A 24,798-nucleotide genomic window follows, 5' to 3' on the forward strand; every position below is an offset into this window, starting at 1 on the left:
TTTTACCTTGTCTTTCATCTTCCTTGTTACTAATCGATACATCATTCATTCTGGGTGTCATTACTGTAGATAATATATCACTGACATTTTCATACAATATGTAATTTTGGGATGATGGTGGATGACAAAAACACCAAGAAACATTGATTTAAAAACTTTTAAAGTAAAGGAAAGCGCCGCACCATCGCTGTCATATAACGCAACAACCTCGCGAAAAGATGGGACTGTCTGAGGAGTGAAATTCAAGAAGCGGTGCCTGGCCTTAATAGATACCCTTGATAATCTGTCCTCAGTAGCCTACTGGTTGGGGGTCATCTATGTTCAGTACAATGTATAATGTACACGAGATGACATTAAAGTGTTTGTGTACGTGTGTGTCAGAGAGAGAGAGAGAGAGAGAGAGAGAGAGCATCCCATAGTCATATCCCCAACATACGTATATATTTAGAATACAACATGTACACGTTCAAGGCCTGTATGTCTTATGTCATCCATCCGGTTCTCATCTCTTCTCTCATTGGACGTTTTGGGAATTCTCAGCATCTCGTCATTGGTGGACGTTGAGCTAGGGCGCAAAGCAGCTACCCACCACTCCACTGCCGGAGCCGACGCCCTTCCCCGTTCCCACTCGAGAACAACCTGATCACCAGTCGCCACTCACTCACAAGATCTCGGGGAGCGAGGAGCCCCAACCTTTCACTCCTGGTGAATACACTTCAGGTGAGTTCTTGTTCTTGGCTTGTTTCGTTTAGTTGCGTTTACAGCAAGCGAATTCATGAAGAATCATATGAATCGAGTCATTTTAAATCTGCATAGTTCCAACCAGCTGGTTCACATCATTCAGATGATTCAGTACGAATTCAGCCTTCGAGAAATATGGACGTATTAGCTTTTGCAGATATATCAGTGTTACAGTGGCTGAGGAAACGTAGGCGTAGGCGTCGGCAACGAATATGGGTGCATGCCATTAATTCTAGAAGACCTGAATTTGGGACCTTTGGACATTTGTTCCCAAATTTGGTCAATAATCCGGAGAGGTTTTAGGATTTAAGATAACCACAAAATTATTTAAGATGTTGGTGGAGCCTGTCACCGACAAGAAAATACAGCAGAAGCCATGTGAGTTAGTGTCACTTAGAGAATACTTTGTCTCGCCAGGTGGAGCTGTCGAGTGGCAGGACAGAATGATCCACTGATACATTCATCGCGGAAGAAATGGGCCCACCAATTGATACATATTATCACATCTAGTCTACTCTTTATTTAGGGTTAACGGTATACGGAGGATATTAAAATAAATAAAGCTGTTAATTCTATTATTTTGTCATATCAATTTTTACGTTGTGACGTGCCATATCGTAATATTTATTGAACGAAATCAGAGGCACATGGAGGGGGTAATGTAAGGAAGTTTACACCCTCCCCCACTCTGGCTGGTGCCAAATGAAAATGTAAAATCATGTCCATAACGCTTTCTGTTATCATTTGTTTTTAAAATGTGCAGAATAATATTGTCTAGTAATTCGTAGGCTGCAGCAGTTCCTTCTAGCTATGGTTCAATACATGTATAATACATGTACAATACATGTACATGATTTCGGCGCACAGGATCACTGGGATCATTATAGCATAGCACGTTATTCTCTTACTAAATTGATTAGAACGTCCATTAGCATGGTGCTTACTCCTCGGCTGAATCGTCTTAACTGATGAAAAATGGATTCAAACCAATCATTAATTCTGAATCACCATGAATCGGCATGATTTGAACTGACTCGATTCGCCTGGTGTAAACGGTTACATTGAAACTAATGTGGCGAATCAACATGATTTATGAATCGTGTTGATTTTTCACGAATTAAATCGATTCGATTCTTTTGGTGTAAACGCACCCTTAGAGTAAATACATGTTCAAGTCCAGCGAAATGCGAGGTGAACAACACACAATAAGTAACTCGAGACTTTTTTTTTTTTTTTTTTTTTTCTTTTAATCTATTCGATATTTTGGTTCATATGAGTGTCTGTGAGTGTCAATTCCTGCATTCTGAGTTGTTGTTTGATAGTTACATTTGTCCACAAGTTTTGATTAAGATTTGGAGACGGAGTAGAGAGAGCCAGTAACATTATGAATATCTCGCGCATCTGGTGATCCACGTTGTGGATAATGTAGCGTTGTGATGTATCGGATATTGAATTTCAGTGTTCTGCGACAGGGAAGTTGGATATGTATTTTCTTAACATCCGGTTGCAGAAAAAAAGAAAAAAAGAAAAAGGCAGAGCATAAAGAAAAATTGTGTTTTACCTTCACATGCGTTGTAGTCGGTTTGTTATTTCTATACATCAGTTAATTTGTACACTATTTGTCAGTAATGTACCGGGTATCCAACGTAAAAATATCATCCGCATTACGATTTGTTTTAATAGGAAATAAATCCGCAACACATTTTCAATTAACTTGGGTTCCATCTTCTCTAGATACGAAGAGAGAGAGAGAGAGAGAGAGAGAGAGAGAGAGAGAGAGAGAGAGTCTCGTATTCATGAGCGGTAAGCGCGAATGTGTAGGATGAAAAGTAAGAATCATTGAGTTGGAAAATGAATAGAGTGAAAATGGCCGTAGATAGGAAGGACTACGTGAGAAGAATCGTGAGCGACAGTGAAGGAGAAGGTAAGTGTAAGATTATGAAAATAGTGAGATTAAATGTGAATGAAATTGAAAGTGTAGACAAGAGTGAGTGGTTACATGAGTGAGAGAACACAGACATGTATGAATGTGAAAGTTAACGTTTGATGAAATGTGAGAGTGAACAAGATTAATAGCAGGACTAACTGGGAATGAGAATGGGGTTATCCTGGAGCAGCAGAGTGATGGAGAGTAACGGAGAAAGTAGAGAATATAAATAAAACCAGGAGTGAGGAATGAGTGACGATGGATAGATAGAGAATAGATATCCCTTCTGTATTCTACAATAGGCGAACCGGACTAACTCGGGACTTTGGGTTTTGGCTGCACCTGTCACGTATTGATGTCACGTGTACACTCAACACGCACATGGCCATCCTTCTCTCTCTCTCTCTCTCTCTCTCTCTCTCTCTCTCTCTCTCTCTCTCTCTCTCTCTCTCTCTCTCTCTCTCTCTCTCTCTCTCTCTCTCTCTCTCTCTATATATATATATATATATATATATATATATATATATATATATATATATATATATATATATATATATATATATATATATATATATATATATATATATATATATATATATATATATATATATATATATATATATATATATATATATATATATATATATATATATATATATATATATATATATATATATATATATATATATATATATATATATATATATATATATATATATATATATATATATATATATATATATATATATATATATATATATATATATATATACAGTATATATACAGTATATATAACAATACAGAATGGGAACGGATACCAGATATCACAGTGACATTTAAAATTTAACAAAGTACTACTTGCAGATCCATCCAGTCTACGCAGCAGTCAGTCGCACTCTTATCACAGACGTCAACCACACCGGGACATCTGGTGAAGATGGCGGAATCTGGACAGGCGTCCCTCAAACTATCCGTTCTTCAACGCTCCTCCCTTGTCAAAGGCGGAACTCCAAGTATCTATGCCATTCCAATGGAGCAGACAGTGCGGGATGAAGATGGGTGCTTTCAAAAGCTAGAGTTTGGACGTAGTATTCAGAATAAGACAAACAAAGTTATCATGATGGTGGGAGAAACAGGCTCTGGAAAGACCACGCTCATCAATGGTCTAGTTAACTATGTCCTTGGAGTTAACTGGGAAGACAAATTCCGCTTCAAAATGATTCTGGAAGACAATAACGCCAACCAGGCTGAGAGCCAGACAAAGGATGTTACTTCCTACACTCTGCATCACCAGCACTGTTTCCAAACGCCTTATTCTCTCACCATCATTGATACTCCAGGTTTCGGTGACACTAAGGGCATTAAGCGTGACAAGGAAATAGTGGAGCAGCTTCGCAAGTTTTTCACCTCCCCAGGAGATCGTGGCATCAGTCACATTGATGCTATTGGCTTTGTGGTTCAGTCTTCCCAGGCAAGACTCTCTGTAGGGCAAAAATATGTCTTTGACAGTATCCTCTCACTGTTTGGCAAAGACATAATTGACAATATTTTCCTATTAGTCACTTTTGCTGACGGACAGAAGCCTGAGGTTCTAAGTGCTGTTAAAGAAGCTGAAATACCATATAAGGAATACTTCCAGTTCAATAATTCTGCTGTCTACACCGAGACGGATAAAGCACAGAGACTTGGCTCTCTCTTCTGGGAAATGGGATGTGAAAGTTTCCAGATCTTTCTGGAAAAACTCCTTCATGTTGAAAGCAAGAGCCTCATTCTTACTAAAGATGTCCTTCAAGAGCGTAAAAGCATTGAAGTGTTCATTGAAGGCATAGAAAAAGAAATCAGAGTGGGCCTAAGTAAACTGAATACCCTTGAAAAGGAAAAGAAAATGCTACAAGAACATGAACATGAAATAAACATGAACAAAGACTTCATGGTAGAAGTTGAAGAAGATGTTTTTGAAAAGAAATACAGCGATGGTAGGTTCAAATATCGAGGAATGCGCAACTGTTTAAAATGTGAGCGTACTTGTTGCCAAAACTGCTTGGCTGGCATTTTTGGATTTGGTGGGAGTTGGTGCTATGCTATGGACAAATCTAAGAACTGTGTAGTATGTCCTTTACACTGTTCTCTTGACGATCATGAAGTATGTGACTACATGTTTTATGTCACCAGGAAGAAAGTCCAAAAGACAGTGGAGGCAATTCGTGAACGATACGAAAAGGCAAAAGGAAAGAAACTGACCACGCAGAATCTAATTGATGAGATTCAGGCAGAGTATGATGAGGGACAGAAAAAGACACTGCACATGGCCAACTGTGTGCGGAAGTCCCTTGAAAGACTAAGGGAAATAGCACTGAGACCAGACCCACTGAGTACTGTCGAATACATCGACATGATGATAAAGACTGAAGAAAGAGAAGGGAAGGCCGGATGGCAGGAAAGAGTTACTCAGCTTAACCAAATAAGGCGAATGGCAGAGCAACTGAAGGATATTGAAACAGGAAATTTTGATCTTAATCTACAATGCGAGGATATGGATGAACAGTAAAGAGTGGAAGAATCTTTAAAACATCATTGAAAAATATGCGCACATACCCCACTCTCTCTCTCTCTCTCTCTCTCTCTCTCTCTCTCTCTCTCTCTCTCTCTCTCTCTCTCTCTCTCTCTCTCTCTCTCTCTCTCTCTCTCTCTCTATATATATATATATATATATATATATATATATATATATATATATATATATATATATATATATATATATATATATATATATATATATATATATATATATATATATATATATATATATATATATATATATATATATATATATATATATTATGTATGCTTAAGGATGACACTGATAATGTATCTTTAGCTAGTAAAGCATTTTTCTTATGACGAAAAAAGTTACAGAGCTAATGTAAGAAATGCATGTTCACATATTAATGAGGACACTATGAATATATCTTTAACAAAGTAATTTTCATTGATTAATAAAGTTAGCGACCTTATGTAAGTGTTGGACGAGGTCCCTGTGTATGTTTAAGGATGACATTGAAAATGTATCTTTAGCAAAGAGGCAAAGTAATCTCATGATCTAGAGAGTTAGCAAGCCAGTGTAAGAGTCGGACGAGGTCTGTGCCAAGTCAGCAATGGAAGGGTGGCAGGGCATGCACAAACAAATTTAAAGTTGATATATAATTTTCTTTTACAAAGTAACTTCACGAATATTTCAGAATAAAGGAAGGCACTTGAATCTGCAAGGTTCATATTTGCATATACAATAGTGTTGGGTTTGGATTTGCAAGGCATAGCCATTGCGAGAGTTGTTATACCCCACTAACAAAGTCTGAAGATTAGTCTTGGATCAGTGTTTACCTGTTATCGGCAGTGTGGTGCACACGTCGCCTTTGTACACTTGGCATGATAGGCTTGGCAAAGATGACTCAAACTTGAATCTCTATGTTAGAGTTAAGGTGATCCCTGTATTAGCAACAAATGACTAACTCCACAGAGTAGAAAAATACTTGTTTTTATTAACTGTCTGTAGTTCAATGGTGACAATTTATAGTACGTTTTATTTACATTCACTTATGTAGTACTTGATATTAATTGGTTTCATTTGCGATCAGGCAGCATGTATTGGCCTTGTGTTATTCTCGTGACCTATAAATAAAGCTTAGAATCTCCCTGAATTGTATAATTATATCCATGTGTGCTATACATAATACGTTAAATTCAGTTCTTTCCCCTAGCAACCCTCAGTCCCACTCTCTAGTGCAAGGGGCATAATTTAAAAACATGAATCTATGAACGGAAATTAAGAATTTTTATTAGGTAGAAGGTAGAAGGAAGTAGAAGCTTAAACATGACAGTACAAAGCAACATTACCTCAACATGAACGCTGGTAAGAGCTTTTTAAATAAGTCGTAAAATCTTGCTGTAACTCCAAGCAGTAGATTACTGTATGCACTCGTCAGTTTGTTGAATAACTAATTCTCATTGGTTACATATAACATTAACGAAGTGAATATAAGTTCTTTAACAGTCAGAGAGAGAGAGAGAGAGAGAGAGAGAAATGTAATGTGGTTGCTAGGTGCCGAAATTTGTTATTCTCTGAAGAACATTTATTATACAATAAAAGAAAGAAAAGGAAAACAGACTTCTCATTGACTAGTTGGCTACACTGCATCAGTGATAAACACTTCACCAAGTTACTCTACTCAGTCCAGTGGTAGGGAAAGGAAAGGAAAGGCAAGTGTAACACTGATACCAACAAACTCAGCATCACGACAGCAAATCTACACCCAGTCATCATCGTTTGGTTTGGTTTTGATCTATCAATTTGGTTTGTTAGAATCTAGCAATCCAGTAGACAATTCCCTAATAAAGTATTTGCATTCTTTATAGAAACGTAGATTTAAGAAGGGACGTGATAGAAGTCTCTAAGTTGTATAGGGATATAACAAGAGGGATATACGCAAGATTCTTAAGGCGGGTTCACACGTGTCAATGTGCGACTGAAATTGGAAGTTGCTAGAATTATCGACTAAGCCCTTCTAGTCGGAACACGTTCACACATAGCAACTGGGAAGTATCGGTTAGTTGGCGGAAGTTAATGTAAACAAACAGCTACCGAACAAGATGTCTTCTTCAGGTGACGATGACGGTTGCGATCAAATTAAATAATCACAAGCATCCAATCCTCACCTCCAACAACACCCTGCATAGAGAGAACTTACAGCTAAAACATTGCCCTCTCCCATGTTAAGCAATGGGAAACTGCCACTTTCTTTTTCACTACTAGAGGAAAACTAAGAAAGAACTGATGGTTTAACTTATGTAAACCACATTATAGTTTCTTTAATTGTCATGTAGACTCATTATCAACGGTGTTAACATGAAATAGCTATAGTATTAAAAAAGAATACAGCAGGTTGTTTCCGGGAGAAATTATAGCAAAAAGATTACTTTTCTCGTTTATTGCATTACAAGGAACGAATAATGAAGTAATTTCAGTGATTGATGCTTTTCAAATGCACAGTGACACGAAATCACACATCATTCTCAATAAAAGCGAGAGAGAGAGAGAGAGAGAGAGAGAGAGATTTGACATGTGTTAATTAAGTAATTGTTATACCAAGAAAAATCAACCTTCATGTCAACTTTCACCTGATACACAATTTATTTATCCTTCATTTATATGTACATGTATATTCACATGTTTATATCTATATGCACATGTATATTTACATGTGTACATGACCTTGTTCAACCATACGTTTGCCTCAAAGACAGCTTCACACCTCTCACCCAAGTCCACCAAAGCTGGAAAGCACTGAATTATCTCATTTGTATGTATAATTTACCGTTTAATCTTCGTGCCATGGTATGCCACGACTATTACGACTCTTTCAAGGTCACATAATTATATGTTAGGTAGCCTCGAAACATGGACATAAGACGGAAAATAAGAAGCGTAACTCGGGCGTTCCCATGTGTTTTCAATGAACAGTCGGCAATGTTTTGGGTGTAAGGGGAGGAGGGCTTGCAAGGCGCAGCAGCGGACTAATAGTGCGCTGGCTTCACTTTTGTGACGTCATGCCGCCTTCTGTTATTCAACCTCCTTGATTTGGGCTGCTTGATAACATAATTAGGCTTCTTTCGTAGCTTTTCTAAATGATGATAATGATAATGATAATGATAATGATGATGATGATGATAATAATAATAATAATAATAATAATAATAATAATAATAATAATGATAATAATAATAATAATAATAATAATAATAATAATAATAATAATAATAATAATAATAATAATAATAATAATAATAATAATAATAATAATGGAGGGGAAAGTATAGAGAAAACACAGGTGTAGGGAGGTGAGTTTATTCCCGACTAGTTTCGCTGATGCTTCTTCAGGAATAAACTCACCTCACTTGTGCTTTCTCTACACCTCTCCCTCCAACTTGTCTGAATGTCTGAACAATAATAATAATAATAATATTGATAATAATAATAGTAATAATAATGATGATAATGTAAAAAACCTATCACCGACTGTTTGTCTAAGTCACACGATCCCCCATTCTGAGAATTATATATATATATATATATATATATATATATATATATATATATATATATATATATATATATATATATATATATTGATGACTTTATTGTTGTAAAAGTAAAGAACAAAGAAGGTCAGCAGGGCATGCAGGCCTTCCCCTAAACTAGGAGAGAGAGAGAGAGAGAGAGAGACGCCAGACGGAGCAAAACGTTTGGGCACTCTGGAGTTGTCGGGTGTCGTCTGTCTGTGCATTTCACGTGTGTGTGTTTGAAAGACTTATCCGTACAGAATCTTACATTACAGTGTACCGTTAAAGTAAAGACACACTTCTCAGCATCTTACTATGCCTAGCTGTAACAGGTTTTGATGGAGGAGAATTTAGGTTTTCGGTAGTGAATCCATTATTTTAGTAACCTTTGAAAATGATTGCTATGAGAGGAGGTTATGCGTTCCAACTTCCAACGTTTGAGACAATTTTCAGGAGGCGTTAGACGAAGTAGACGATTGAAATAAAGAACAAGATTAATAAATAAAGAGGAAGAAATTCACAAGATAACATGAATTGTAAGGGATCATGATGACTTGCTGTAGGTGCAATTCAATAGAAATGGATACACTAGTTAATAAAATAACAAACAAATCAAATAGAAATTAAGCGTTGACAAAGGAAGAAACCAAAGGTCATACATACATGAACTTGGATTTCGTGGATGGCAAGTCTCTGACTATCCAACGGCTAGCAACACCCAATAATATTATATGAGGCTGGGTATTATACAACAGGATTGATTAAAGTATTGGTTGGAAGACAAATCTGTTTAGTAAGTCGTCGCATCATGAACATTATATAAACAATATATCAACATGTAGTGTGTGTGTGTGTGTGTGTGTGTGTTCACTGTTTGTTTGTTTCACTGTTTGATCTGCTGCAGTCCCTGACGAGACAGCCAGACGTTACCCTACGGAACGAGCTTAGAGCTCATTATTTCCGATCTTCGGATAGGCCTGAGACCAGGCACACACCACACACCGGGACAACAAGATCACAACTCCTCGATTTACATCCCGTACCTACTAACTGCTAGGTGAACAGGAGCTACACGTGAATGGAGACACACCCAAATATCTCCACCCCGGCCGGGGAATCGAACCCCGGTCCTCTGGCTTGTGAAGCCAGCGCTCTAACCACTGAGCTACTGGGTGTATATGTGTGTGTGTGTGTGTGTGTGTGTGAACCGTGCACTTTCCATTAACTTTCCACATCAGAGGTATAAAGTTACAATAGAAAAGATGTACTGGGTCATTAATGCAGTATATATAAAATCAAACTGAGTCATAATGAAAGAAAAGTTTCATAACACTGAAATAAACAAATGGTTATTTATTTGCTTTTTCCTTTGGGCATGTCATATTTCTTATGACATTTTTTGCTGTATGTCAACCACACTTAGAAGCTTCTCTTTCCTGGAAAACAAATAGAATTATAATTGGTTAATGATAATAACTTTGGAAGGGATGCAACTTAAATATGTTGCAAAGATAATTTTAAGACACGAAAAACTAGAACTAGATCTCTCTCTCTCTCTCTCTCTCTCTCTCTCTCTCTCTCTCTCTCTCTCTCTCTCTCTCTCTTTCTCTGTGTGTGTGTGTGTGTGACCACGGTATTTTCTCTCATCGTGTCTTCCCCACACCACATTTCAGTCCACACATCCCCTACGTAGGAGGCATCCTGGTCCTGTCACTAGCACTCCTCAGCTGTTGCCATTGGCCAAGGAGCACTAGTCTTGTGTCTTATCTTTTCTGGTGTGTTTCCTATGACACATGTGACAAACATATGCCACTACACTTCTTGGCTTAAGGAAGTGTTATGTATAAAGGAACAAAATGAAGGAGTTGTGCCAAGATTTCCACTGGTGACGGGCAGGCAGACGACATCCGACAATCCTACACGTGCTGCACAAACGTTTTGCCACAGACGATAACCAGTTGCCACTTAGTGATATCGGCAAGAAAGGTGTTACACATTATATTATCATGGTCAGCATCAGCTGCTTCAATGATTCCTATGCAAAACATAAATTTTCATTGAGGTATGGAATCCTAGCTAGCATATACTCGTCGTCTGCAGCTAATGTGTGCATTAATGTGTTGTCAAACATGTCAGTCCATCAAGGAAAGGAATGTATAAAAGTAAACACCCGCTAGAAGAGTCTTAGAGTTTTTGTTACATATTTAAATATTTCATCTGATCGGATTTTACCTTGTCTTTCATCTTCCTTGTTACTAATCGATACATCATTCATTCTGGGTGTCATTACTGTAGATAATATATCACTGACATTTTCATACAATATGTAATTTTGGGATGATGGTGGATGACAAAAACACCAAGAAACATTGATTTAAAAACTTTTAAAGTAAAGGAAAGCGCCGCACCATCGCTGTCATATAACGCAACAACCTCGCGAAAAGATGGGACTGTCTGAGGAGTGAAATTCAAGAAGCGGTGCCTGGCCTTAATAGATACCCTTGATAATCTGTCCTCAGTAGCCTACTGGTTGGGGGTCATCTATGTTCAGTACAATGTATAATGTACACGAGATGACATTAAAGTGTTTGTGTACGTGTGTGTCAGAGAGAGAGAGAGAGAGAGAGAGAGAGAGAGCATCCCATAGTCATATCCCCAACATACGTTTATATTTAGAATACAACACGTACACGTTCAAGGCCTGTATGTCTTTCGTCATCCATCCGGTTCTCATCTCTTCTCTCATTGGACGTTTTGGGAATTCTCAGCATCTCGTCATTGGTGGACGTTGAGCTAGGGCGCAAAGCAGCGACCCACCACTCCACTGCCGGAGCCGACGCCCTTCCCCGCTCCCACTCGAGAACAACCTGATCACCAGTCGCCACTCACTCACAAGATCTCGGGGAGCGAGGAGCCTCAACCTTTCACTCCTGGTGAATACACTTCAGGTGAGTTCTTGTTCTTGGCTTGTTTCGTTTAGTTGCGTTTACAGCAAGCGAATTCATGAAGAATCATATGAATCGAGTCATTTTAAATCTGCATAGTTCCAACCAGCTGGTTCACATCATTCAGATGATTCAGTACGAATTCAGCCTTCGAGAAATATGGACGTATTAGCTTTTGCAGATATATCAGTGTTACAGTGGCTGAGGAAACGTAGGCGTAGGCGTCGGCAACGAATATGGGTGCATGCCATTAATTCTAGAAGACCTGAATTTGGGACCTTTGGACATTTGTTCCCAAATTTGGTCAATAATCCGGAGAGGTTTTAGGATTTAAGATAACCACAAAATTATTTAAGATGTTGGTGGAGCCTGTCACCGACAAGAAAATACAGCAGAAGCCATGTGAGTTATATTTATTGAACGAAATCAGAGGCACATGGAGGGGGTAATGTAAGGAAGTTTACACCCTCCCCCACTCTGGCTGGTGCCTGGTTGACTGGCGATATACGTTATACCACACATTTCAAAGGTAGACGATACACCTCACAATTGCCAAATGAAAATGTAAAATCATGTCCATAACGCTTTCTGTTATCATTTGTTTTTAAAATGTGCAGAATAATATTGTCTAGTAATTCGTAGGCTGCAGCAGTTCCTTCTAGCTATGGTTCAATACATGTATAATACATGTACAATACATGTACATGATTTCGGCGCACAGGATCACTGGGATCATTATAGCATAGCACGTTATTCTCTTACTAAATTGATTAGAACGTCCATTAGCATGGTGCTTACTCCTCGGCTGAATCGTCTTAACTGATGAAAAATGGATTCAAACCAATCATTAATTCTGAATCACCATGAATCGGCATGATTTGAACTGACTCGATTCGCCTGGTGTAAACGGTTACATTGAAACTAATGTGGCGAATCAACATGATTTATGAATCGTGTTGATTTTTCACGAATTAAATCGATTCGATTCTTTTGGTGTAAACGCACCCTTAGAGTAAATACATGTTCAAGTCCAGCGAAATGCGAGGTGAACAACACACAATAAGTAACTCGAGACTTTTTTTTTTTTTTTTTTTTTCTTTTAATCTATTCGATATTTTGGTTCATATGAGTGTCTGTGAGTGTCAATTCCTGCATTCTGAGTTGTTGTTTGATAGTTACATTTGTCCACAAGTTTTGATTAAGATTTGGAGACGGAGTAGAGAGAGCCAGTAACATTATGAATATCTCGCGCATCTGGTGATCCACGTTGTGGATAATGTAGCGTTGTGATGTATCGGATATTGAATTTCAGTGTTCTGCGACAGGGAAGTTGGATATGTACTTTCTTAACATCCGGTTGCAGAAAAAAAGAAAAAAGAAAAAGGCAGAGCATAAAGAAAAATTGTGTTTTACCTTCACATGCGTTGTAGTCGGTTTGTTATTTTTACACATCAGTTAATTTGTACACTATTTGTCAGTAATGTACCGGGTATCCAACGTAAAAATATCATCCGCATTACGATTTGTTTTAATAGGAAATAAATCCGCAACACATTTTCAATTAACTTGGGTTCCATCTTCTCTAGATACGAAGAGAGAGAGAGAGAGAGAGAGAGAGAGAGAGAGAGAGAGAGAGAGAGAGAGAGAGAGAGAGAGTCTCGTATTCATGAGCGGTAAGCGCGAATGTGTAGGATGAAAAGTAAGAATCATTGAGTTGGAAAATGAATAGAGTGAAAATGGCCGTAGATAGGAAGGACTACGTGAGAAGAATCGTGAGCGACAGTGAAGGAGAAGGTAAGTGTAAGATTATGAAAATAGTGAGATTAAATGTGAATGAAATTGAAAGTGTAGACAAGAGTGAGTGGTTACATGAGTGAGAGAACACAGACATGTATGAATGTGAAAGTTAACGTTTGATGAAATGTGAGAGTGAACAAGATTAATAGCAGGACTAACTGGGAATGAGAATGGGGTTATCCTGGAGCAGCAGAGTGATGGAGAGTAACGGAGAAAGTAGAGAATATAAATAAAACCAGGAGTGAGGAATGAGTGACGATGGATAGATAGAGAATAGATATCCCTTCTGTATTCTACAATAGGCGAACCGGACTAACTCGGGACTTTGGGTTTTGGCTGCACCTGTCACGTATTGATGTCACGTGTACACTCAACACGCACATGGCCATCCTTCTCTCTCTCTCTCTCTCTCTCTCTCTCTCTCTCTCTCTCTCTCTCTCTCTCTCTCTCTCTCTCTCTCTCTCTCTCTCTCTCTCTCTCTCTCTCTCTCTCTCTCTCTCTCTCTCTCTCTCTCTCTCTCTCTCTCTCTCTCTCTCTCTCTCTCTATATATATATATATATATATATATATATATATATATATATATATATATATATATATATATATATATATATATATATATATATATATATATATATATATATATATATATATATATATATATATATATATATATATATATATATATATATATATATATATATATATATATATATATATATATATATATATATATATATATATATATATATATATATATATATATATATATATATATATATATATATATATATATATATATATATATATATATATATATATATATATATATATATATATATATATATATATATATATATATATATATATATATACAGTATATATACAGTATATATAACAATACAGAATGGGAACGGATACCAGATATCACAGTGACATTTAAAATTTAACAAAGTACTACTTGCAGATCCATCCAGTCTACGCAGCAGTCAGTCGCACTCGTATCACAGACGTCAACCACACCGGGACATCTGGTGAAGATGGCGGAATCTGGACAGGCGTCCCTCAAACTATCCGTTCTTCAACGCTCCTCCCTTGTCAAAGGCGGAACTCCAAGTATCTATGCCATTCCAATGGAGCAGACAGTGCGGGATGAAGATGGGTGCTTTCAAAAGCTAGAGTTTGGACGTAGTATTCAGAATAAGACAAACAAAGTTATCATGATGGTGGGAGAAACAGGCTCTGGAAAGACCACGCTCATCAATGGTCTAGTTAACTATGTCCTTGGAGTTAACTGGGAAGACAAATTCCGCTTCAAAATGATTCTGGAAGACAATAACGCCAACCAGGCTGAGAGCCAGACAAAGGATGTTACTTCCTACACTCTGCATCACCAGCACTGTTTCCAAACGCCTTATTCTCTCACCATCATTGATACTCCAGGTTTCGGTGACACTAAGGGCATTAAGCGTGACAAGGAAATAGTGGAGCAGCTTCGCAAGTTTTTCACCTCCCCAGGAGATCGTGGCATCAGTCACATTGATGCTATTGGCTTTGTGGTTCAGTCTTCCCAGGCAAGACTCTCTGTAGGACAAAAATATGTCTTTCATAGTATCCTCTCACTGTTTGCTAAAGACATAAGTGACAATATTTTCCTATTAGTCACTTTTGCTGACGGACAGAAGCCTGAGGTTCTAAGTGCTGTTAAAGAAGCTGAAATACCATATAAGGAATACTTCCAGTTCAATAATTCTGCTGTCTACACCGAGACGGATAAAGCACAGAGACTTGGCTCTCTCTTCTGGGAAATGGGATGTGAAAGTTTCCAGATCTTTCTAGAAAAACTCCTTCATGTTGAAAGCAAGAGCCTCATTCTTACTAAAGATGTCCTTCAAGAGCGTAAAAGCATTGAAGTGTACATTGAAGGCATAGAAAAAGAAATCAGAGTGGGCCTAAGTAAACTGAATACCCTTGAAAAGGAAAAGAAAATGCTAAGAGAGCATGAACATGAAATAAACATGAACAAAGACTTCACGGTAGAAGTTGAAGAAGATGTTTTTGAAAAGAAACCTAGTAATTCATTTCTTTTTCCAGGGATGCGCAACTGTATGAAATGTCAACGAACCTGTTGCCAGAACTGCGTGGCTCACACTCTTGGACTTGGTGACTTAGGATGTTATTCTATGACTAATTCAGTGGCTCAATTTGCTCTCCAGTTAGGATTTGCTAATATCTTGGGCTCTCGTCTTCCTACAAATATGAACATGCCATCTATGTGTTTAGTCTGCCCTTCACACTGCCCTCCTTCAGAACATCAGGTATGTGACTACATGTTCTATGTCACCAGGAAGAAAGTCCAAAAGACAGTGGAGGCAATTCGTGAACGATACGAAAAGGCAAAAGGAAAGAAACTGACCACGCAGAATCTAATTGATGAGATTCAGGCAGAGTATGATGAGGGGCAGAAAAAGATACTGCACATGGCCAACTGTGTGCAGAAGTCCCTTGAAAGACTAAGGGAAATAGCACTGAGACCAGACCCACTGAGTACTGTCGAATACATCGACATGATGATAAAGACTGAAGAAAGAGAAGGGAAGGCCGGATGGCAGGAAAGAGTTACTCAGCTTAACCAAATAAGGCGAATGGCAGAGCAACTGAAGAATATTGAAACAGGAAATTTTAATCCTAATAAGCAATACGAGGATATGGATGAACAGTAAAGAGTGGAAGAATCTTTAAAACATCATTGAAAAATTTGCACAAGTACATATCACAATGGTGTTATATATATATATATATATATATATATATATATATATATATATATATATATATATATATATATATATATATATATATATATATATATATATATATATATATATATATATATATATATATATATATATATATATATATATATATATATATATATATATATCAACTTATGTATGATTAAGGATGACCTTGATAATGTATCCTATGCAAAGAATTTTTCATATCCTAGCGAAGTACTTTTCATATGAGATTAATAAAGTTAGCGACCTTATGTAAGTGTTGGACGAGGTCCCTGTGTATGTTTAAGGATGACATTGAAAATGCATCTTTAGCAAAGAGGCAAAGTAATCTCATGATCTAGAGAGTTAGCAAGCCAGTGTAAGGGTCGGACGAGGTCTGTGCCAAGTCAACAATGGAAGGGTGGCAAGACATGCACGGCATCAACACGATTTGCAACTTCGTTGAAACAAATTTAAAGCTGATATATAATTTACTTTTACAAAGTAACAGTTCATGAATATTTCAGAGTAAAGGAAGGCACTTGAATCTGCAAGGTTCATATTTGCATATACAATAGTGTTGGGTTTGGATTCGCAAGGCATTGCCACTGCAAAAGTTATGCCCCACTAACAAAGTTTGAAGATCAGTCTTAGATCTTGGATAAAGTCTTGGATCAGTGTTTACCTGTTATCGGCAGTGTGGTGCACTCGTCGCCCCTGTACACTTGGCATGATGGGCTACACTCAAACTTGAATCTCTATGTTAGAATTAGAGTGATCCCTGTATTAGCAACTAATGACGAATTTTAGAGTAGAACAATGTTTGTTTTGACTAATTGTCTGAAGTTGATTGGTGACAATTTATAGGAGTACATTTGAATTACATTTGCATATATAATGCTGAGTTAATTCATTAGCTTCAATCGCGATCAGGCAGCATGTATCTGCCTCATGTTATTCTCATGATGTATATAAATAAAGCTTAGAATCTCTTTAGAATCCTTTTGATTGTGTTTTTTTTTTTTTTTTTTTATGCAAGAAGGGAATATGATAACATACATGTATGTTATACGTAAAACGTTATATCCATTCCTATCCTTTGGCAGCTACTCCCTCTTTTCCACTTCTTGGGCACTTCACTCCTAATTAAAATTCTTCTGTTCCGGTATATTCTTTTGGTGTTTCTTCGTCTTCATCACAATCGCCTGGCACTTGGACCAATATTCATGCTAGTTCACTACTCAGACACTGTTACTATATTTACTCCCCTTGAGTATGACGCACACTCTACTTAGCACACTATTATTAGCATACTCGTCAGGCACTTAGTCCACTCCAGTCACTCCTGTACCGGTTATATGGTATATATTGCTGCTGCAGGGCCGCTGGACGGGCGCCACTGGTTCGAGCAGGATGGTAACGCTGGGTAGCTCCCCGGTAGCATTGTGGGGCCAGTAACCTATGTAATGTTCAATTGCTTCCTTCGACTTGTATAATCCTAACCGGGAGGTGTGTGTGTGTGTGTGTGTTTCCCTGGAAGTTAGAAGTCAGTAATTACGAATCGCAAATAATGCTTTGGAAAAATATAATTTGTATAAGATGTAGGCTATGAAGAAAAACTAGGATAAAAATAGGTTTTGATACATATTCACAAATAACTCACTTTGTGGAGGATGCATTTTTAAGATACTTAATACTAAACACTTCTTCATACTCACATGAAGTAACACTGCCAAAGCGTAAATGACAAATTTCCTTAACCTACCGCCATTACAAAATTCATATAAATAAAGTAAAACACGTTTCTACTAGAACTTACACATTCCTACAAAAGCAAGTAAATGTCTTTTGCTTATTTTTTTTTTTTTTCCCACATATATACTTTTTATTATAGAGCCCCATAACCCTACACGAATCTCTTTTAATACAGCTGGTTTTCTATCGTAAGTTCAGGGTATACTCACCTAAATTAAGAGTGCATAACATTTTGATGTGCCACAACCTCCATGTTTTTCTTTTGACTCCTAAGTGCAAACTTACCATAGAGAAAAGATAAGGGGAGAGGCTGTCGCCCATACCGCTCTTCAGTGGAGGGTGAAGCCAGTCGGCAGAGCCTATCTGGTGGCCGTGGGCAGAGTTAAGCAAGTCAACCCAAACATTGAGTAAGTCATGCGTTAATCCTCCATAAAAATTTTCCTTTTTCCCTTAATTCATCCATATATCATGTGACTAGTAAATACTAATATAAATGAACGGATACAGCATGAATTTCGCTGACAGATTTGAGAGAGAAAAAATCTGTTCTTTTATCATTTACATTATGAAAAGTAAATGTTTATCACTCCTTAACAAACATCATTTGTAAACCTTACTCATTTATCATATATACTGGACTTCTATTAAACCTTTCATTATATGTAGAGTGGACAAACTTTTCAGTGCTAGGGCCGCATTAAAAAAAAATCACAATCTTATAAGGCCGCATACTATATTAACCCAAAATCATTAATATTTGAAATACAAAATTAAAGGCTTCTACAGAAAAGCCCTTCTCACACGCATGTGCACGCTTGCGGGAAGAAAATTAAATGCTCACAATACTATTTGATGTTGTTTATTTATTAACTTGGTCTTTCAAATTTTACTAACATAATTTTGTCAGGCCGTATGAAACCCTTCGGCGGGCCATAGTTTGCCCATACCTGGTCTATGATATACCAGGAAACAAAATATACACAGACGAGAAGAAGAAGAAGAAGAATAAAAAAAAAATAATAATAATATGAGGATGGCGAACGACAACTTGGAGTTGGCTTAACATACACAATATTTTCAGTGATGCAATACTATTAGTTAATGTTAGCAAGGCAGAAAAATAGAGCACAAGAAACATAATTAAATTTCAAGTAGCATAAGTAGACTATGATACGCCTAACATATGCTTCATGTGGCCTCAAAATCGTATAATGTTTGGAGATAACTGAGGAAAGATGAGTTATAGAGCAGTGAAACGGTTACAACTATTTACTTAGGTCTTTGTGATATGTGAAAACAGAGTAGGAGGCGGCGGGTGACTCGCTATGGCGGGTGAGTGAGGCAATGAAGACTAGACTTATCTGAAGAAGCAGTGACGCTGTGCCAGTCGGAGTGCGCGTGTCATGGGAGCCGGGAGGGTGCGTGCCGGGTATCAGTGTTGCTGTTGCTTGACTAGTAACACCACGGACAACGTTCTCCGTTGCAGGTTATTCCGTCTCTTCTCTGGCCGGTCTCAGGACAGGTTAGTCACCGAGTGAGTGATGCAGTGTTGGTGAAAGATTATACATGGTGACTGCTTGGATCAGCTGGGAGAATTCTTGTTATAGTGTGTACTCCTGCCTAGTGACACAATATCGTGGAAAAGGAAGCTGATTATTAATGCACCTTAGAATGTTGTTATGGTAAGAGGAATGAATATATTGAATCAGATTCATGCAGAGCGACGATTCAGAGCGTTTGTTGACTAGCGGTCACTCATTCATGAACCACCATTGTTATTGTCCCGTCCACGTGTTGACAAGTTGTACTGTAACTACTGTTGCCACCACATGCAATATCTATATTTGACCAGATATAACAGATGTAAATATCGCAAATTCATTGATGAGTTTCACCAGTGGGGATTAAGGACCGGGTGGTGAGGAATGCTACCCTGAGTTTTTTTTTTTTTTTTTTTTTCGAACAGCCATCAATCGCGTTCTTGATTCATTACCTATATAATTATTTACTAAGAATGAAAATGTTTTATTGAAAAAAATTAACAGATATATTGATTTGCCAATTCAAATCATGCTTTCAATCTCCCGAAAATAAGGTGACACAGAGATTCTGTTATCGAGTCATGTGTTTTTGAAATAGATTTGATTAAATCAGCCAGCGGGGATTTTGTGTACACAAGGAACATCAGTCATCAAGCATTGCTATTGTTGGTATTATGTGATTAAGTACAATGTCTCGCATCTAGTAATGTATATTTACCTTTTTACTGTGAAACTGAAATACCATACTGTAGGGCATGGGTGGTGCATACATAGGCTACATGGGCCAGCGTGCTCCGGGCAGTGGGCGCTCAGCGCATCAAGCTGTGCATCTTTCCTCCAGGTTTGTCGGTAGGTGTGTGGCTGCGGAAGGTACAACTGTACAAACCGGATGTCACAGTTGCCTCGTGTCCCAGGATAAGGGGTATTATTGTTCACCATAGAGGATAAGTGCCAATACCACGCGGCGTATGCTTCAACTTTGCCTTTATATACCTGAAGAAATATTCGGCCTGAACGACACCACAGTGTTTGTTTTAAGACTGTAACATGCCCTGGTGATCTCCTCAGGCACCTTTGAAATAAGATAAATGAATGAAATAAATAGCGACAACATTCATCTCACTTACCCTCCTCCACCTCTTCACCTGAAAGAAGAGCAGTTCGAGAATTAAGTAGAATTTATGAATTTTATGAATCAAATATATGATTACGTGCTTTCATAGCTCACAGGTGTTCTATCTAACTAAGCCAACATGACATCTTTCATCAGTTAACGCCCTCTCCGTAGGCTACTTGCATGATGCTTTTCTGCCTGCTTGTCTTTTTTTGTTTTGACAACAATAATCTCGGCCAGGAGTGTGTGTGGTTTATCCATCCATGGGTGGCAAGCCGTTAGCAACAGCCATAGGAACTAATTACCTCATCCAAGTTTGTCAAATGTTCCTGAGAGATGTCACATGGAACTCTTTTGTGTATGGCTTTCATGATGCGCATCATGGTGGTGTCTCTTTCTTCATCTTTGACAGAAATTAGGAGGAATTAAAATGATGAGTGAGAAGTATCCAGAGTACCACTCTAGAGTCTCGATCATCTTTCACTTCATTGCAAAAGTACTGGTGATGCGTGTAGCTTATACAGGAGTACTATGAAATCTCTCTCTCTCTCTCTCTCTCTCTCTCTCTCTCTCTCTCTCTCTCTCTCTCTCTCTCTCTCTCTGACGTTAAGTGAAGAAACCTCTGAAAGTCACACCTCACATTGCGCCATCAGGATATGAAGAGCGGCGTAATGATTATATATATATATATATATATATATATATATATATATATATATATATATATATATATATATATATATATATATATATATATATATATATATATATATATATATATATATATATATATATATATATATATATATATATATATATATATATATATATATATATATATATATATATATATATATATATATATATATATATATATATATATATATATATATATATATATATATATATATATATATATATATATATATATATATATATATATATATATATATATATATATATATATATATATATATATATATATATATATATATATATATATATATATATATATATATATATATATATATATATTGTTAAGAACTGATATCAATATTAAGAATTTGTCGTCTCTTGTTATCATTGGTGTTGTCGTCATTGTTTTTGTCTTCAGTTCTTGTAATTTATTAAACTATTTCATCATCTAACTATAGAAATCTCGTTAAAACATTTGTAAATATATGGAAAAAAATATGGAGAGAGAGAGAGAGAGAGAGAGAGAGAGAGAGAGAGAGAGAGAGAGAGAGAGAGAGAGTTTGTGTGTTTCATGGGGGAGTGGGGTTAACTCATGCTTCCTGGAGGATGGCTGCGACTCTCCTATGTCTTGTTATGGCGAACTATTGTAGCTGTGTGGCTCAACGAAACTTCGATTTTCCCACGAGGCATTCTGACGAACTTACGTATAAAGATGCTGAAGAAAGAGTTCGGCTGACAGAACTGACCCTTCCCACACATCCAGTGTAAAGCAAGGTCACTCAAGGGGAATTCAGTACTATTATTTTTTCTTATACAAGGGGAAACTGGCCAAGGGCAACAAAAAAAAAAAAAGGCCCACATAATTGCCAGTTCCTTTACAGATCAAAAGAGTTAGCAAAGAGATAGGGACTAATGTCTTGAAACCTCCCTCTTAAGAGAAGTCAAGTCGAAGGAAGATTGAAATACAAATGCAGGCAGGGAATTCCAGAGCGTTCATGTGGTCTGTTTGTGCCGTAAAACAAGCACAGTGACTCAAGGGAGTGATGACAAACAACCGATTAGCAAAACAAGATAATATCACAAGATAGTATCCGCATTCATTAATCAGCAGCAGCAAATGTTGATAACAACCGTTGATAATTTTTTTGCCTATACATGTTGAAAAAAAGTAAATCAGACTCGCTATTATAGTTGATATAAAATTAATTGTGATATACTTTTCTACACACACACACACACACACACACACACACACACACACACACACACACACACACACACACACACACACACACAGTCACACACACTAATATAGTAAGTTAACCGTCGCAACAACAATTAAAGATACGGACTCTGATACTAAGCAAACCAAATGAAGAAATAAATGTGAGGCAGTGATAGTTGTTTGAAACACATGATGAGTCTTGACAGTGAATTGTAAGTGTTTCTGTACATCTCCAGGATACCTTTACTCAACCTGGACGCGGGAGGCTCTGAGAGATGGTGCCCTTGTTTGTCACCCACACTGCGGTGTCTAAGCTCAATCAACACCTATTAAACTTGCCTTTTAGATTTTCCTTTAGCTACTACTATACCGTCATTGGGTCTTTGATTTCTTTCCTTTTGGTACCGTAGGCTTAGGAGGGGAGGGGAGTGTAGGGGGATGGGATGGAATGGAAGGAAGGGAAGGGAAGGGAAGGAAGGAAGGGAAGGGAGGAGATAATAATCCCTTACTAACTACCTAACGGGCTGTAATCATCCCCTCATTCACGGCCTCAAACCTCCCTCTTCCTCTCACAACACCAAACAGTAATTACGCAAACCACTACACCAATGAAAAAGAGAGGACCTTCACTACGCCTCCAGCCAGCCAACACACACACACACACACACACACACACACACACACACACACGGCCTTTAATCATTCCCCCTCACCTCATCGCATCTGATCTCACCAAGGAAACCACTCTATCTTCCTTGCTTTCACCACCCAATCACCTGACGTCTGCTGGCAGCTTTTTATACCTCAGCCTCAACCTCTCGTTAATTATAGAGGCTGCCAAATTAATGAAGACGAGGAGTGTGTGCGTACGTGGGAGGAGATGTGTGACGTGTGCAGGTGGTGTGAAGATCGAGGGGTGTCATAGAAGAAAAGGAGAGGGTGTGGGAATGCTATAGGAGGTCATAGAGAAAGAAAGACAGCAAAAAAAAGGTGAAGGGGAATGGAGGAAAGATATAGGATCACAGAGAAGGAACACAAGAGGAGATAAGAAAGATATTTATTATGTGGGTATGATAAGGGTTTGAGATCATAGAAAGGGAAAAAAATGTAGGGAGGAAAAAAGGAATCAAGGACGAAAGAGGAGAATTTAGGAAAGGAATCAAAGAGAAAGATAGAAAAAGGAATCATAAGGGATGATCATACAAGAAAGAAACGAAAGGAAAAGAATAAGATCACAAAGAAAAAAAAATATACAAAAACCCTTCCCAAATCAAAGCTATATAAGGAAGATTGAGAGCTGAAGAAGAAGGAAGATTGAGAGCTGAAGAAAAAGGAAGATTGAGAGCTGAAGAAGAAGGAAGATTGAGAGCTAAAGAAGAAGGAAGATTAGAAAGATGAAAAGTGTATAAGAAACTTCCACACCTTTTCTTCGCCATATATAAGACAGGAATATTAAACATAGGCTCCACAGGAAGAGATCATACGCTATTACAAAGGGAAAAACGAAGACAAGGGAAAAAAAAAATGAAAATGGTACATAGGAGGATTAGTGATACAGGCTTACCAACCCCTCAAATAGTACGTAGGAGAGTAAAGGGGCTGTCATACTGGCCTATGATACGTGGAACGAGGAACATCCGCTTCCAGATAGCCGGAACTTGCCCGGAGCAAAGTTGGGATGGCTTCATATCCATCCCGGTTTTCCTTATGCTATCCCAATGAAAAAATAAACATAATATATGTAATAAAAATCTTTTATTTAAACTAAAAGAACGTGCCTAAATTTTTCATATTGGAATATTAAATAATATTTCATCAATTTAGAAAGATAAAATATATATTTAATCATGTCGATAGTTTGGGTTCATAGCAACCACCTCTGACCCCAAAGTTACCGTCGCTCACGTCTCAGTTCTTTTCTAGTTTCTTTTACTTCCTTTTCTTCAATAAGAGGAAGTGAAAATGCAATTCCAGAACGAAGCACAAGTTCAGGTATAAACAGCATGGTTTTGTTCTGGTTTATTTTGATTAGGCTTGGTCTTGGTTGATGGGCCGTTTGCCTAGCATAGCTAGAATGCGGGCAGCTTGTGTGTGATAATATTCCTGTTTCATATCAAGAACCATGGCCCGCGTTCCTCGTATCATAGGCCAGTGTGATA

At 37.6% G+C, this 24,798-nt stretch overlaps 3 protein-coding genes across 3 annotated transcripts in view; all 3 read left to right on the plus strand.

The window, feature by feature from the left end:
- The first annotated feature begins 514 nt into the window (after nucleotides 1-514).
- LOC123520669 lies at nucleotides 515-5,347 on the plus strand. The gene is made up of 2 exons (XM_045283180.1): nucleotides 515-720; nucleotides 3,533-5,347. The coding sequence occupies exon 2, from the start codon at nucleotides 3,606-3,608 to the stop codon at nucleotides 5,214-5,216; it is 1,611 nt and encodes a 536-aa protein (XP_045139115.1). The 5' UTR covers nucleotides 515-720; nucleotides 3,533-3,605; the 3' UTR covers nucleotides 5,217-5,347.
- A 6,180-nt stretch (nucleotides 5,348-11,527) lies between these two features.
- Nucleotides 11,528-17,316, plus strand: LOC123520671. The gene is made up of 2 exons (XM_045283181.1): nucleotides 11,528-11,733; nucleotides 14,496-17,316. Exon 2 carries the CDS (start codon nucleotides 14,569-14,571, stop codon nucleotides 16,249-16,251), a length of 1,683 nt encoding a protein of 560 aa, XP_045139116.1. The 5' UTR covers nucleotides 11,528-11,733; nucleotides 14,496-14,568; the 3' UTR covers nucleotides 16,252-17,316.
- Nucleotides 17,317-17,454: 138 nt separating this feature from the next.
- The window catches only part of LOC123498160, a 33,927-nt gene continuing 26,583 nt past the window's right edge, over nucleotides 17,455-24,798 (plus strand). Inside the window, exon 1 of the mRNA XM_045245329.1 lies at nucleotides 17,455-19,585. The gene's annotated coding sequence lies outside the window, so the exon portion shown is untranslated. The remainder of the gene's footprint in view (nucleotides 19,586-24,798) is intronic.

This window comes from Portunus trituberculatus, chromosome 47 (genome assembly GCF_017591435.1).
Source record: "Portunus trituberculatus isolate SZX2019 chromosome 47, ASM1759143v1, whole genome shotgun sequence".
In the NCBI taxonomy this organism is placed as follows: Eukaryota; Metazoa; Arthropoda; class Malacostraca; order Decapoda; family Portunidae; genus Portunus; species Portunus trituberculatus.